Here is a 15,317-nt window from a genome sequence, read left to right on the forward strand (position 1 = left end):
GCTAATGGTAGGGGGGAAAAAGATCTATATCCACTTTCTGTGCAACAGGGTGCACTTGGTGCCTCCACAAACTCTTAACATGTGAACCAACCCTCAGGATATTTCATGTTAGAACAAAAATACATTTGCAGACTGCATGATTACAAAGGGGTATGAACGCGGGTGCTCTCAGGCTTAACAAAAAAAGTTAGAGATAGGCCTCATTTGCAATTCCCGGTCTCCCCCTTCCCACAGTCATCCAACAGTCTGTATCCCATTCCATTCTGCCTCCCTTGCCTAACTAGGGGTGTGTGTATGTATTTTTTTTGTTTTTGTTTTTGCAAAACTTAAATATAGCAACAGGAATAAATGAACTTATTCACTGTTCATTATTCATTCTAGTTGTATATAAATAAGATACTTAGCAAATACATCTTCAGACACACTTTGATTATTTCAGTCAACAATAGTGAACAATAACCTTTTCCATTCAAAGAATCCACAAAATATTAGCAAAACTACATTTATTGAGGAAGTATTTTAAACGCTCAGAATGGAAAGACTGTTCAATAAAAATTCGTCTTCACACAAAATCCCAGAATCATATACAAAGTATACCAAAGTTTAGATTGCAATCAGTAACAGCTGTATGCAGATACAAAATCAATTTTCATCTGCCAAACTAAGGCAGAACCCAGGCACATTGGTTAAGCAGTACCTAAGTGCAATACTCTACAAGAAATCACACACAACTGGCAGCATTTCTTATATTCATCTCAGCCAGGGAGTTTCTCCTGTACCCAGACATGCCAAAAACTCAGAATTCTGCAGCTTTGCGGTGTACTGCAAAACATCAGCATTACTAAATACTTCAGTAGAACTGAAAACAGAAAAATATACCAACTTGTATAACTAGTAAGCTGTATAATTTGCTTGGCTCCTAGATGTAACATTGATTTCAAAGAATGAAATGTGCCACCCTACAAAGGCAAGAGACCTTTACTGTGGGCTGGTGCAGGGTGACAAGAGCCAGCAATAAAGAGATTGGAAGCCACCCACATATTGTGCACTCCCTTCTACCTTACCTGTTGTTAAGCATTAACTAATTAACATTGACGCTGATATTAGTAGTAATTAAGGCTTATTGGGATTCCTGTTTAACCAGGATTTAAATACTGGTTTCAAATCTTGGTTAAATGAGAACCTGAATTCTCCTTTAGGTCAGTGCCAACCTAATACATATCTATGGTTAAAATGGAAAAAGTAAAATTGACTGCAATGATGGGAGTTCATGTGGACAACTCAAATTTCAGTTAAGAGGAAGTCAACATTAATTTGCAGCAGCCTATATATGGTCTGCTCGGTGTATAGCCCTGCTTTAGTGTTTAAAAAAGCCACAGGAATCCAAATTATGTTTTTATGCGAGGGCAAAATGGTTGTTTTTTAAAAAGAAAATGGTTCACACACCGATGTTACAAGCTCCCAGATCCTCAAGTCTTATTTCAAAAGCTTGTTCATGCACACTATCCTTATTTGTGGGTAGCCTTCACTCACCGTACTGGTGGTGTTAATTAAGCATGCTGGATGACCTCTGGCAAGTCAGCTATGATCTTGGCTGGTGCAGAGACTACAGGACCAAGGATTAGACCTCACTTATAACAATATGTTATATTCATTCTCATTACAACACACAAAGGAAGTCTTCAAAAATTCCTGATATTTATAAGACAAAAAAAATTACACCTGATATTGTAATTCAGTTTACTCATGTACATACGCTTGCACTCAAAATCTTGTCACACTGTGGCACAGAAATGCTTTGCTAAATGGTCATAATGCAAAAGGGCACATTAAAGAAGAGGCATTCAACAATCTTGTTTTCTTCCCTTTTGTGCAAGTTATTGGCTGGGCAGCTCTCTAGGCAATCAGGTTAACCTGAGGTCTTCTACAGCTTTTTAAAAAAAGGCTTTATAAGCACCATATGCTACATATTTTCAACATTCAGCAAGCACCAGAAATATAACTTTAAACCATCATTATCTAGCAAGTAAGCAAAACTCTAGCCCCACCATGTGTGAGACACGTCATTGGAACACAGCAATAATTACAAACTAGGCACAGAGGATATATTAAAGCAGGAACAAGAGTTACTCCCCTGTAGCCTCTCTCTAGATACATTTCTTGGACAAAGCCTAAATGCAAACTTTTTCATTAGTGACCTTCTCACTGAAGCTTCTGTGTAGTCCCACATCAACGAAACTAGTTAAGTGGTAGGATTTCTCAAGATTTAGGGGATACCAAGAAAGACAGGGGGGAAAGGGGGGAAATCCCAGATAAGATTGCTTGGGGAAAGGGTGTGTGGGGCAGTGCATCTTGGAGAACAAACCACTCTTGATAGTTCAATGGCTACTAAAACAGTTTTAATATTTTGGGAAATAAATCCCATGAACTCGAGTGGGTTAATGACAGATGAATCATCAGTGGCCAGGTGAACCACTGAATCATATATATATATATATATATATATATATATATATATATATATATATATATATATATATATATTCAGTGAGAATGGCTAAGATATCTGTTATTGAAATATCATTGCAGCCTTTGTCAGATCTTCTAAAAGCATAGTAATTGACAACAGCCTCCTAATTTACAATTGATCCTGGTCCCTAATTCTGTGCGAGAACCAAGAGCTTCAGCTGTTTTTAGCCTACTTGTGCATCAACAAATAAAACTGCCAGAGCACCTTATTAAATGAAAACTTAAATGTTTTTATTAAATTGCCCAGTAAAAGATCCTGATGTACTTGGACTGCTGCAAGCCACCATTTTTAGGCCTCATCCTCTGGCTTTCCTTCATTTTTGATTCCCAGATATACTAGGTCTCCTCCTGCACAATTACCTATCTCCCCACCCTGAAACTTACCACTGTTTGGAACAAATCATTCTATATAGTTATCTGAATAAGATAGTTATCTGAACAAGGCAGCAAGTAGTAATGGTGAATTACATTAGAGATACTAAATTATGTCAGATACTGGAAAGGTAGGGGGCTGATCACCTTAAGAATCTGAACATTGAAAGAGTGTCTGTGCCACCTAATGGCACCAAGCGAGTTCAAGGTGTAGAACTACACCAAACAGAAACTTTGAACAATCAAGTCCAATTACTATAATGCCCATTACCTTAGAAGCGCTCTATAGGAAGTATCCCAAAAGCACTTTAAGGCTCTCTGCATCCAAGCTTCAGAAGGATGAAGCTTCAAAGTATCTCATGCTACTAGCTAAAACCTTACATGTTACAATGCTTTGCTTGAAGCAACTTCCTACGTTTCATTAGTCAAAGACTTAGAGGTGGAAAGGAGGGAAAGAATCTGGAAAAACAGGACACCTTTGCAGTCTTAGCCATGGAATGCTAACACAGTTATTAACAGTGATTTCTTTCTCTCTACCAAGTAGAAAGCAGATACATAAATCTTATGAGGAATCACCTGAGGCTCTCTTGACATTGCTTATAAAAAACATAAAGTTCCAAAATTCTGTGGGTTTTTTTAAGCGCAATACTTTAGGATCACTATTTTAGTACCAACAGTAAAGTGCAGCAGGTTTTGAGGCCATTGTTGGGTTGGGAAAAAAAAGCTATCCAAAAGGCTATTGAACCAAGTATTTAGCACACTAGAGTAACCTTTAAGGCAATACAGGTTTTGCCCTCCAACAGGATAAGCTACTGAGAATTTGGTCTACCTCATACTTGTTATTGCTCTGTTTCATCTATATCTTAGCCCTTAGAATTGTGCTATACCTTTACAAAGTACTTGTAAGGTAGAAAATACAAAAAACGAATCACAATTATGCTATGCTTTACAATGTTAGTAAATAAAAGCTTGCACTCTCCTCCTTGAAGTAACAGTCTTAAGGATTTTAACTAAAGCCAGAACAACCCATGTCTGCAATAAAATCGGCAAAGGCAGGCTCACAAGTGCCACTTGTGGAAGTTTTCCAAAGATAAATCCATTTTAATGTAATTAATGTAAACAGTGCACAAGATGTTGTTTTCTTGCACTCTTCTCAAGAGTTCACAGCCCTCAAGTAAAGTTTTTGAAGGATAGGAAAAAAATCCTGTGATGACAGGCAAGAATGAAGGTTCAAGAATAGTTCTGTTGAGAGCCACTACTTTCCTGCTTTCATGTAGGATGGTATTGCCCCTCGAGCTGTCAGACCTTCAAAACGCTTGTAGGTATAATTGATAAAGACCCAGTCTTTATTCTTGTAATCTGTCTCTGGATGATTACTTGTAGTCACTGATTTAAAAAAAATATATAGATATATTAAGTTAGATATTAACAGAACAATTTTTTTACAACATTTTAGAAAAGGTAGAAGGGTGAACCCTGGACTCCAATCACATCCCTCAGTGAATCTCCAGAGTGCATTGTTACAGCTAGAAACATGTTACCGATCACCAAATGTAAACAGACACGTCAGAGGAGCCTTTACAAAACTATTCTGCAATTAGCAGCCAAGCCATTATTTCCCTTTTTTTTTGCATTATGGCATTATTTGCCATTAAAGGCCCTGAATGACATCAAATCAAGCGCATACTAAAGTTGCACAGGAGATTAGATAGAAAACCTAGAGAAGTAGCTTCCTCACAATGACATTATCATGCATTTAACTAAATTGCTTTGAGTTAAACCAAATCCTTGACAATATCATGTCACTTTCTTAAGCTTTACTAGCTTTGTAATACCAGAAAATGCACCACAATTGGCAAGAAACATAAAAAATGAGTTAACAAAATCAAAAGCAGAAAAGAACTCAGAATTAGGTCATAAGTCATTTCTGGCCACAATCCAACAGAGTTAACCATGCATAAAACCCAGAATTAACTGTGATCCTCCACTGAAATCAAGAGACTTACCTAATTATATTGGATTTGGGCCTATCTTTCTAACACTGAAGTAGACAGAGCCCTTTCCTGCAAAACTTTCACCAGGTCAAGCTTGACTGCAATAGAGCAGGGGGATCTGCATGCCCACAATACGCTATGGACTAATTTCTATTAAATGACTACTTCTAAAAGAGGATTGAATGCTAAAATGCTACATAAAAATGAAATAACAAGAAAAAGAGTAAATATCTACCTGCTGGTTTAAGGATATCAGACTCTGGAAATTCATCGAAGTTTGAAGTATCATCAATACTTTTGATTTCTATGGATATTGCAGCTGGTCTCTCCCTGATAAGAATCAGTCTCAATTAGATTTTGGAATGTAAGCAAGAATCCAAATCTGTCATGAGTGTTTCTGGAGCTCAAACTTTGCTTTGCTCACAGATGATCACTGCGTGCTAAGTTATTTAATTATAAAACTAAAGGACAGTGTTTTAGAGTAAAACATGGTACCTGATATGCTCCCAGTCAACCCCTTCAAAAAAGGGGTTTGTTTTGATTTCTTCAACACCTGAAGCACCAATTCGGTGATCCCATTCACAGCAAAATCTGCAGAGACAAAAGAAGTCAGCATGGAATGTTCATAAAATAGAAAAATATATACTACTGAGTGGGAAAAGGACATGATCTCCCAAAAGAGTGGGAGCAGTGCAAGAGCTGCATTACTCTGATTTTCCTTCAGGCATCCAAAAATAATGGATCATGTTCCCCTTCCCAAGCCCTCTGTGCATTACAGAGAAATTGGGAGGCATGTGTGGAATCTTTGTGTTGGGCTTCAAACAGCTATTCTCTTTTGCACTTCTTGGAAGTGCACTGCACAGAGTACAGCCACGCACTAAATCTGCTCCAATGCACAGAAGATTAGGAACTAGGAAAAGGTTCTCTTCAACATTGGGCTTCAAGGAAGTTTGGAAGCCGCATGTGTCTCTCTCACTCTGTACTGACCTTTGTTGGAGGGAGAGTGACCATCCTCACTTCAAGTCCCTGTGGCATGCAGAAGACTTAATGGAAGGCATCTCTCACTTTATGCAGCTGGCCAAGGCAAGTTGGAGGCAACACAGGAGAGGTTCATGCAGATTCCAACATTCCTGGAAGCCCATCGTGCAGTGGCAATGATCGTGTGGTTGACTGAGGGGCTCCTTATGGGTGCCTAGCATTTGCCCAAGTTATGCAATCTCCATGGCAGACAGTGGTTATGTTTAAGCAAAAGAAACACTGTTAAAAGGAACATGAGACAAGGGAAGAGCAGGGCTGCTTTGCTTATGCCACTTTAAAAGGCAACACAAGTACTTGCACTCCTGAATGATAGTGTACTACCAAGACAGTTAATAAAATATGGAACAAGCAACATTTCATATTGTTACAAGTTCACAAAATGGCAGCCCAAACCTATAGAATGTTGAGAGAACTTGTAATTTGAATAATGAAAGGAAATGTTGGTCAAATTATGCACCAAGACTTACTGATAACAACAGATACTGATCTGGTACCTTAGAATAAGATCCTTGGCTCTTTCAGAGATTGGAACTTCTGGAGGGAATATTAGCGTTTCTTTCCAATTCATCACTTTCTTGTATGTTTCTTGAGGAGTGTCTGAACAGAAAGGAGGGTAACCTGACAAAGAAGTTATGGAAGTTACAATTCGTGATTAATGAAGTCTATACATAGCTATCACTTCCCACCCTCTTAAACTTGTTTCAAGGTGAAACACCACAATTGCAAATAAAAATCAAGGGCTCTACTCAACACAGCACTAAGTTGCTGGTTCTGACAGGGCAAGGATTTCTCCCTGTACAATGGAACATGCTCCCCCTCTCCTCTCTCCAAAATCCGTTCTGTGTTTTCCTCCAACCCTCTGGAACACATTTGGGGATGGTGCAGAGCATGTGCGAGGGGGAGAGGGAAAGTCCTGTTGCATAAGTGCTAATCCTTCTGCTAGTGCAATTTAATTGAATACCGCCCCAAGGTAACAAGTATCCAAACAAAAAACAGCAGAGTGTTACATCTAATACAACATATTCTTTCGAAGCCAAGGGAGAGGCAATGATCCACAATATTTTTTCAATTATTTTTCTTAGACATATGTTGTTTCTTACCAATTAACATCTCATACATGATTACTCCAAGTGACCACCAATCACAAAGCTTATTGTAGCCTGTCTGCAAAAACACCTCTGGAGCAATATAATCTGGAGTTCCCACAGTAGAGAAGGCCTGAAATAAAACATACATACACACTTTCAGATATATCTTATCAACAAACACAGGGAATATCCAGGGGAAATTATGCAAGACAAACTGCTTCTGCAATCATCATTCATGAACAAGATTGCAATCAAATTTGTGTATGTCTCTACTTCAGGATGAAACAGGGTGATATTAACACAACAATTTGACTATAAACAAAGCTCCACTATGCCATGGAATTATACTTTCAATTATCTAAGTCCTAGGCAATATTTGAGGTCCCTCCCAACTCCATGATTCTACTGCTGTAGATGAGAATGGCTGTAGAATGTGTCTGCTACTGTGTCTGCTCTTTCACATCCTGGTTTATGAATATATGACGACTAGATACAGCAATACCTACCAACTGCCGTCTGTTTCTTTTCCAAGTTTCTGCTTTCCTTTTGGAGTTCATATTCTGAAAAGCTGTAGATGGGAGACAGGTTGTATATTAACACTTTGGTTTTAATGGGTTCCATTTTATTGAAGTTCTGAAGAAGTTCCAAGTTTTTGTACAACAGTTCACTATTTTAACATATTCTGCTGAACTCCAATGTCCTCCATCACCCTACCCCATTTAACCCAGAAAGAAATTTATACACACACACACGTATATGTGTGTGTGTATGAGTGAGAGACAGACAGAGCAATAAAAATAAGGTTATATGTGAAGGCTGGCGAGATGCAAGTTCAGCATTAGTTAGCATCTAGTTGTAGACAATTCATTGTTTGGTGGCTACACTTAAAATTTTCAGTAGGCATATATCTTGCTTTGCATTTTTGCAAAACGATAGATTTGGGCCTCCCTCAACTATCATTTAGCAGCAGTCATTCCATGAAGCTGCAGCAGAGGGAGAGATGAGCCTACAGAGTCATTCAATCAGTTCCACCCAGATACTGGCTCCTTTCAACTTTTTGTCTTCAAGCTGGTCAATTGTGCAGTTTTAAGGGGTAAAAATGCTTTAAGTAGAATATATAAATAAATGCAAGCCATAGAACAAGGCTTAATAATAAATGGGAGAGAGAAAGAGAAACAGGAGACTAATCTGCCACATACCAGAATTTTGGGCAATTATGGGAAGCACTTATTTTCTCAGCTTTTCCCAAGACAGCAAGTTCCCAGGAAGTTTTAGGTACAATACAACTTACTGAAGTCACTGGGGAGATTGTGGCTCAAATTTCTGTAGAACTCCGTTCTATGTGCTTTCTTAAGTCCAGTGCAGAGACCAAAGTCTGACAGTTTCACATGGCCCTATAGGTCAAGAAACAAACACAAAATAAGAGACATAAGGCAACTTCAAATACTGGCATACCCCGCTTAACGTCGCTTCACTTAACGTTACATGCTCCATACGTCCCCATACCCCGCTTAACGTTCGCAAGCTTCGCAATAACGTACTTTATTGGCATGATGCCGCTGCCATCTAGTGGTGATTGCGTGCAGTACAAGTGAAGACAATTGCTTCACTTAAAGTTTATTTTCGCTTAAAGTATACTCTCCGGTCCCATTGCGAAAGTTAAAGCGGGGTATGCCTGTATACTGTTCAGACACTGAATGCTTTATCATAGCTTTAAAGCCTGAACTTGTGTTCATCTTAAGAGCAAGTCTTTAGAATCTGACTACTTACTGAATAGCTTTCTGTTCTCACAGATGTCATACTTTGGTCTTGCAAGAAGCCAAATTATGTCACCTACTAATTATTGAGGGCATTCAGTCTCCCCCAAGATCAGCCTATAAACATGCAGCTCTTTAAGGAATACTGCATTAGGGAGTAATACAAGAAAATTAACGAAGTTTGTCCTTTAATATTTGGCTTTAAGTATATTAGTCCATGGCATCCAATTATAAACTAATATACTCCAAGCATAATGTTAGAGGGAAAACATGGTTACTTTTCTGGTATTGCTCCCTAATGCAGTATTGAGTAAAGAGCTGTATGTTTATAGGCTGATCTCGGGGGAGGCTGAATGTCCTCAATAATTAGTAGCTGACATCACTTGACTTCTTGCTAGACAAAAACATGACAAATCTGAGAAAGGTAATCAGTAAGTAGTCAGATTCCAAAGACTTGCTCTTAACATTAAGGCCAATTAATTGTTAATTTTTTTTCCTCTACATCTTCTGTACATGTCTGCAGGGAGCAAAGTGAAAGCCATACTACATTCAGACCCAGCTGGCAGTTGTTTCCATGACTGTGGCTGTACTTTTCCCACAGCCACAGGAAACACTATGGCTACCCTGAGCAGTTCACACACTCTAATGTTTCTTCATGTAGTCATCTACCAATAGAATAGCATCATGGAGAAAATAAGCAGGGCCTGAATCTTTGGACTAAGGCTGCAATCCAATACACACTTACCTGGGAGTAAGTCCAATTGAACCCAATGGAGCTTACTTCTGAGTAGTCATGTACTGGATTGCAGAGATTATGAAAAGAAAAAGGGGAAACTGAATAAGGAAGATCTACCTGGTAAGCTCAGCGGGCCTATCTAACCAGTGTTAAACCGGATGTTGGCAAGTAAGCAGATCTTCTTGTAAGAATCTCCTCTCAGCTTTTGACAGTCAGTTTGACCCATGCAGAGAGCAAATTTTTAAAGTAACACCTGAAATGTTACCCATGGAACTACCTGTGTGTAAAATACTATGCTAGGATGGCATATGATTTTTTAAAAATAAAGATCTACTAGATTCCTGCTAGGTACTGTTTGGAACCCTGCCCTGGAAAAAAAATCACATATATTCCCATTTTCAGCAACAGGAAACTTCCAGTGGGCAGGGAAAATTATTCCATCTGACCAACTCATCCAGATCCTTGGATGATCATAGTAGAGAAAGCTTCATGATGCATATGGTACATGAATGCAGCTATTCACTTAAGACATTCTGAGAACATGTACAGAACAAAAAACATTAGCTTGCAACCAAAATATAATTTAACTGTCATAAATCCTCTTCAACACTCAAAGCGTGAACTCTAGTTCACATTTTAAAAAAATCCTCCACACAAAGTGTTCCCAATTGGAAGCCCAGTTTTTTTCTCTCCAGTCTTGGAGTGGGTGGGGTGGGGAGAACACATGTGAGTGGGATCTCCTGGGTTTTAGATTTGACACAGCTACTACTGGCCTCCTCTGGCCCATAGATGACATCCCCTCACATTGCTATGGCAACAAGGTCTCTGAGCAGGGAATTTTGACGCACACATAAAGCAGGGCTGAGTCAACACAGATTCACTTCATCTCACTATTTAGTATTAGTCTTCCATTTCAAGCCCTTGGAGTTTGCAAACTAACACCATGGGAATAATACAATAATAATAACAATAAAAAACTAGATTTCTGCCTTGGGTGTTTGCAGGGTTATGAAACGTATCTTTAGTTGTTTTTATTGTATGACTGTAAATTGCCTTGAGACTTGTGTGAAAGGCAATTAATAAGCTAACAACAGCAATAACATCAACATATTTCTACTAGTACTAGAAAGTGCTAGCCAGTAAATAATACTCATACCTTACTGTCTAAGAGAAGATTATCTGGCTTGATATCACGATGAATAAAACCCAGCTGATGAATTGAGTCTATAGCTAGCACAGTCTCTGCTATATAAAACTGAGTCTCTTCTTCTGTTAGGGTATCTTTTTTCATCAATAATGTCATCATATCACCTGCATGCACAGAGAACAGGAAGTGAAGATAGTTGTATTCAGTTTCTTTGTAGTGTTAACTCTAGCTGTACTTTTTAGTTTAGCCTAAACTCTAAGATGTACTGTGTTGTGTTCAGAGTCTTTTTCCTCTGAACTATTTCATTTACTTCTTAAACAGCTACTTGGCTTCAGAAAGTATATTTGCTTTCCAATACAGGTAAAGAAATAGCATCAGACAGAATTATCTTATGTCCTGAAAAATCTGTGTAGTTTACTCTCTGCAATTGCCAGTAATGGCATCTGAATTAGCCTAAAATAGATGCCCATCCCATCATAATTACAGCAGCCTATAATAGCAGAATGACCTTCTGAATATGCTCTCAATTTCACCAGGCCTTTTAAAAGTTTTCTTCCAACCAGTTAATAACATGTTTCTAATTTCAGAATTAAAAAAATACAAATTTATCAAATTTATGCATAAGCCAGATTCAATTTACTTCTGCTGACAGCAAGTAAAAATAGAAGTCTGGTTATGGCTCTGAAAAGGTAATTACTGAGCAGTATAGCTGAAAGGACTTTTGGGCCCAAACAGTCATCTCCCTCAAACACTCACATGAACACCCTGACAAATATACTACACAGAGTAAAAGTCAACCTGGCGTAGGACACCCTGTACAATCAGTGGGTTTCAAATGGTCCAAAACTGCTTTTCATGTAGTTTGCTTCACTACAGTCTGTGGGTGCATCACTTTAGAATCTCAATGGTTCAGTACACGCGAAATCAGTGACTGGTGCCTTTAAGAATGAGTCAGATTACTTCACATGTAGTCAGCATTCATATACACAATAATATTAAGTATTATTAGATGACACAGAATTTTAAAATAATTACCTCCAGGCAAAAACTCCATGATTAAATACAGATTTAGCTTATCCTGAAAGCTATAGAACATTTTTACAACCCACAAACTGTCTGCCTCCACTAGAATGTCACGCTCTGCTCGAATATGGCCAACCTGGAGAGGGATATATAAACACAACTTTTTTTAAAAGAAGAAACAAGTTTGTATAAAGATGCATCTTCACATAATATTTGCACATGCTGTTCAGGACCCATCAGATCCCCAAACAGCAACTAATTTTTTAATATTTATTATATTTTGAATTGCACAACTGCTGCAAGGCCAGCAGCACAGGCACTGCCCAGTCAAGTGAGCCAAGATACAGTCAATGGGCTCTAAACCCACCTCAACTGTGAACAACAAATTTAGAGGGAAAACCCATTAAAATTAGCAGAAACTACCCCTTATCAGACAGAGTCACTCATTTAAGCAGGTCATTTTAATCCTCATGGCACCCATACTGAAGGTGCCAAAAATTTATCTGTAGGGAAGTGCCACAATGCTTAAAATGCACCATCCCATATGCAACAACTGCCTGCACACCAGCAAGGCTGCCCCTTAGGCTGTTGTGAAAAAGCAACAAATGGTGGACTAGTGGGCAGGCCTTTCTTTGTACCTTTAATAGTTGATCTTTTTTGTAATGTTACTACTGTTGAGGTTTACAGCCTCCGCACCCTTCTATTTTTATATCATGTATTCTGACTGAAATTTACTAATTTGGTTGACCAGGGCACCATCAACCATGGGGACAGGGAAATTTCCCAGAGCCATCAGGAATCCATCAAGATTCAACAAGCTATGAGGAAAAACCATTCTAACAGGCCCTGCATCCTTAAGGAGCCCTGCAGCATTGTTTTATGGTGGCTTCAGTCCTTCTTGGACGGCAGAATCCAGGAGGTAGTGCTGGAGGACTCCTCAACTGGAATGTTACTCCACAGGGTTCAGTTCTATTCACTATGCCAGCCTTTCCCAACCAGTGTGCCTCCAGATGTTGTTGGACCACAATTCCCATCTTTCCTGACCATTGGCAATGCTGGCTGAGGCTGATGGGAGTTGTGGTCCAACAACATCTGGAGGCACACTGGTTGGGAAAGGCTGCACTATGCTATTTAACATCTGCATGAAACTGTTCAGAGAAATCATCCAAATGTTCGGAGCCAGCTATTGGTATGCAGATGATATGCAGCTCTATATCTCCTTATCCTCTCAGTTTTGAGAGACTGTGGAAATTCCGAAGCATTGTCTTAAGTCAGCAATAGGCCTGATGTGAGGATAGGATAAAACCGTTCATGGACAGGGCTGCCTTTCATTTGAAGGATCAGGTTTGCCGTTTGAAGGTGCTCCTGAATAATCTGGTGATAGCTGTGGACAAGAGTACTTTTTGCTCTCTTTTGGCTAGTGAAGCAACTACACCCATTACTAGAGTAATCAGACCTAGCCTCAGCCACACATGTACCAATTACACCTAGATTAGCCCACTATAATAGGGTTTAGACAGGGCAGCTCTTGAAAACTGTTCAGAACCTTCAGTTAGTACAGAATGTTTCTGCTAAAATTCTGACCAGCGCTACATTTCAGAAACATGCTACGCTTTTGCTCTATTAGCTGTACTGGCTGTTGGTCTGTTTCTGAGCATAGTTCAAGACCATTAAAGTCTACAATAGCTTAGGACCAAGTTACCTAAAAACACTATTTCTTCCCATATGAATCTGCAAATCATCTGACAGCTGTCAAAGCCTTTTTGAGCATTCTGTTGCTTTCTTAAGTGTGCTGCCAACCACTATATAATACATTCAATACAATGGTACCCAGTATGTTAACTTAATCTACCCGGGGAGGGAGTTCATCTCTTATTCTGCCAACTTTCTTAAGCTTGAAAACTTTTCTACCAAGGTTTCTTTTTTTTTAGTTTATAAGCTTTTCTGTGTTTCTTGTTGTTTTTTGTATTTTATTGACGTCATTTGCATGCAACGCTATGCCAAACCATGGTTAGTGTGAATGAAGTAGCATGCAAGTACTCAGAGGAAAAATCATGGCCATTTATTATTATTAATTGAATAATGAACCACTGTTCATTATCTTCTTGTTATGTGCCTTCAAGTCGATTACGACTTATGGCAACCCTATGAATCAGCAACCTCCAGAAGCATCTGTCATGAACCACCCTGTCAGATACTGTAAGGTCTATGGCTTCCTTGATGGAATCAATCCATCTCTTGTTTGGCCTTCCTCTTTTTCTACTCCCTTCTGTTTTATCCAGCATTATTATCTTTTCTAATGAATCATGTCTTCTCATTATGTGTCCAAAGTACGATAACCTCAGTTTCATCATTTTAGCTTCCAGTGATAGTTATGGTTTAATTTGTTCTAACACCCAATTATTTGTCTTTTTCGCGGTCCATGGTATCCACAAAGCTCTCCTCCAACACCACATATCAAATGAGTTGATTTTTCTCTGATCCGTTTATTTCACTGTCCAACTTTCACATCCATACAAAGAGATCAGGAATACCATGGTCTGAATGATCTTGACTTTAGTGTTCAGTGATACATCTTGCATTTGAGGACCTTTTCTAGTTCTCTTATAGCTGCCCTCCCCAGTACTAGCCTTCTTCCGATTTCTTCAGTATTGTCTCCATTTTGGTCAATGACTGTGCCGAGATATTGATAATCCTTGACAAGTTCAATGTCCTCATTGTCCACTTTAAAGTTACATAAATCTTCTGTTGTAATTACTTTAGTCTTTTGACGTTCAGTTGTAGTCCTGCTTTTGTGCTTTCCTCTTTAATATTCATCAGCATTCGTTTCAAATCATTACTAGTTTCTGCTGGTAGTATGGTATAATTTGCATACCTTAAATTATAGATATTTCTCCCTCCAGTTTTCACACCTCCTTCGTTTTGGTCCAATCCTGCTTTCCGTATATGTTCTGCGTATAGATTAAACAAACAGGGTGATAAAATACACCCGTCTCACACGCTTTCCAATGGAGAACAAATTGATTTCTCCATATTCTGTCCTTACAGTAGCCTCTTGTGCAGAATATAGGTTGCGCATCAGGACAATCAGATGCCGTGGCACCCCCATTTCTTTTAAAGCATTCCATAGTTTTTTATGATCTACACAGTCAAAGGCTTTGCTGTAATCTATAAAGCACAGGGTGATTTTCTTCTGAAATTCCTTGGTCCGTTCCATTATTCAACGTATGTTTGCAATATGAACTCTGGTGCCTCTCCCTTTCTAAACCCAGCTTGGACATCTGGCATTTCTAGCTCCATATATGGCAAGAGCCTTTGTTGTAGAATCTTGAGCATTCCTTTACTTGCATGGGATATTAAGGCAATAGTTCAATAATTACTGCATTCCCTGGGATCCCCTTCCTTTGGAATTGGGATATATATTGAACGCTTCCAGTCTGTGGGCCATTGTTTAGTTTTCCCTATTTCTTGACAGATTTTAGACAAACCTTTGACAGATTTAGTCTCAGTAGCTTGTAAAAACTCTATTGGTATGCCATCTGTTCCTGGTGGTTTGTTTCTTCCAAGTATTTTAAGAGCGGCTTTCACACATGCTAAAATTTCTGTTTCTTCATCATACAGTTCCTCCTTGAA

The 15,317-nt window shown here is 38.8% G+C and overlaps 1 protein-coding gene across 2 annotated transcripts in view; it reads right to left on the reverse strand.

The window, feature by feature from the left end:
• Positions 1-486: 486 nt before the first annotated feature.
• STK38 (serine/threonine kinase 38) overlaps positions 487-15,317 on the reverse strand; it is a 28,238-nt gene continuing 13,407 nt past the window's right edge. For both annotated transcript variants that reach the window (XM_061632443.1, XM_061632442.1), the window contains exons 6-14: positions 11,697-11,820; positions 10,671-10,825; positions 8,313-8,415; positions 7,528-7,589; positions 7,034-7,151; positions 6,428-6,551; positions 5,391-5,486; positions 5,131-5,225; positions 487-4,287 (exon numbers count right to left, since the gene is read on the reverse strand). In XM_061632443.1, coding sequence (XP_061488427.1) covers positions 4,157-4,287; positions 5,131-5,225; positions 5,391-5,486; positions 6,428-6,551; positions 7,034-7,151; positions 7,528-7,589; positions 8,313-8,415; positions 10,671-10,825; positions 11,697-11,820 — 1,008 coding nt within the window. In that variant the 3' untranslated portion in view covers positions 487-4,156. The remainder of the gene's footprint in view (positions 4,288-5,130; positions 5,226-5,390; positions 5,487-6,427; positions 6,552-7,033; positions 7,152-7,527; positions 7,590-8,312; positions 8,416-10,670; positions 10,826-11,696; positions 11,821-15,317) is intronic.

Source organism: Rhineura floridana, chromosome 6, assembly GCF_030035675.1.
Source record: "Rhineura floridana isolate rRhiFlo1 chromosome 6, rRhiFlo1.hap2, whole genome shotgun sequence".
In the NCBI taxonomy this organism is placed as follows: Eukaryota; Metazoa; Chordata; class Lepidosauria; order Squamata; family Rhineuridae; genus Rhineura; species Rhineura floridana.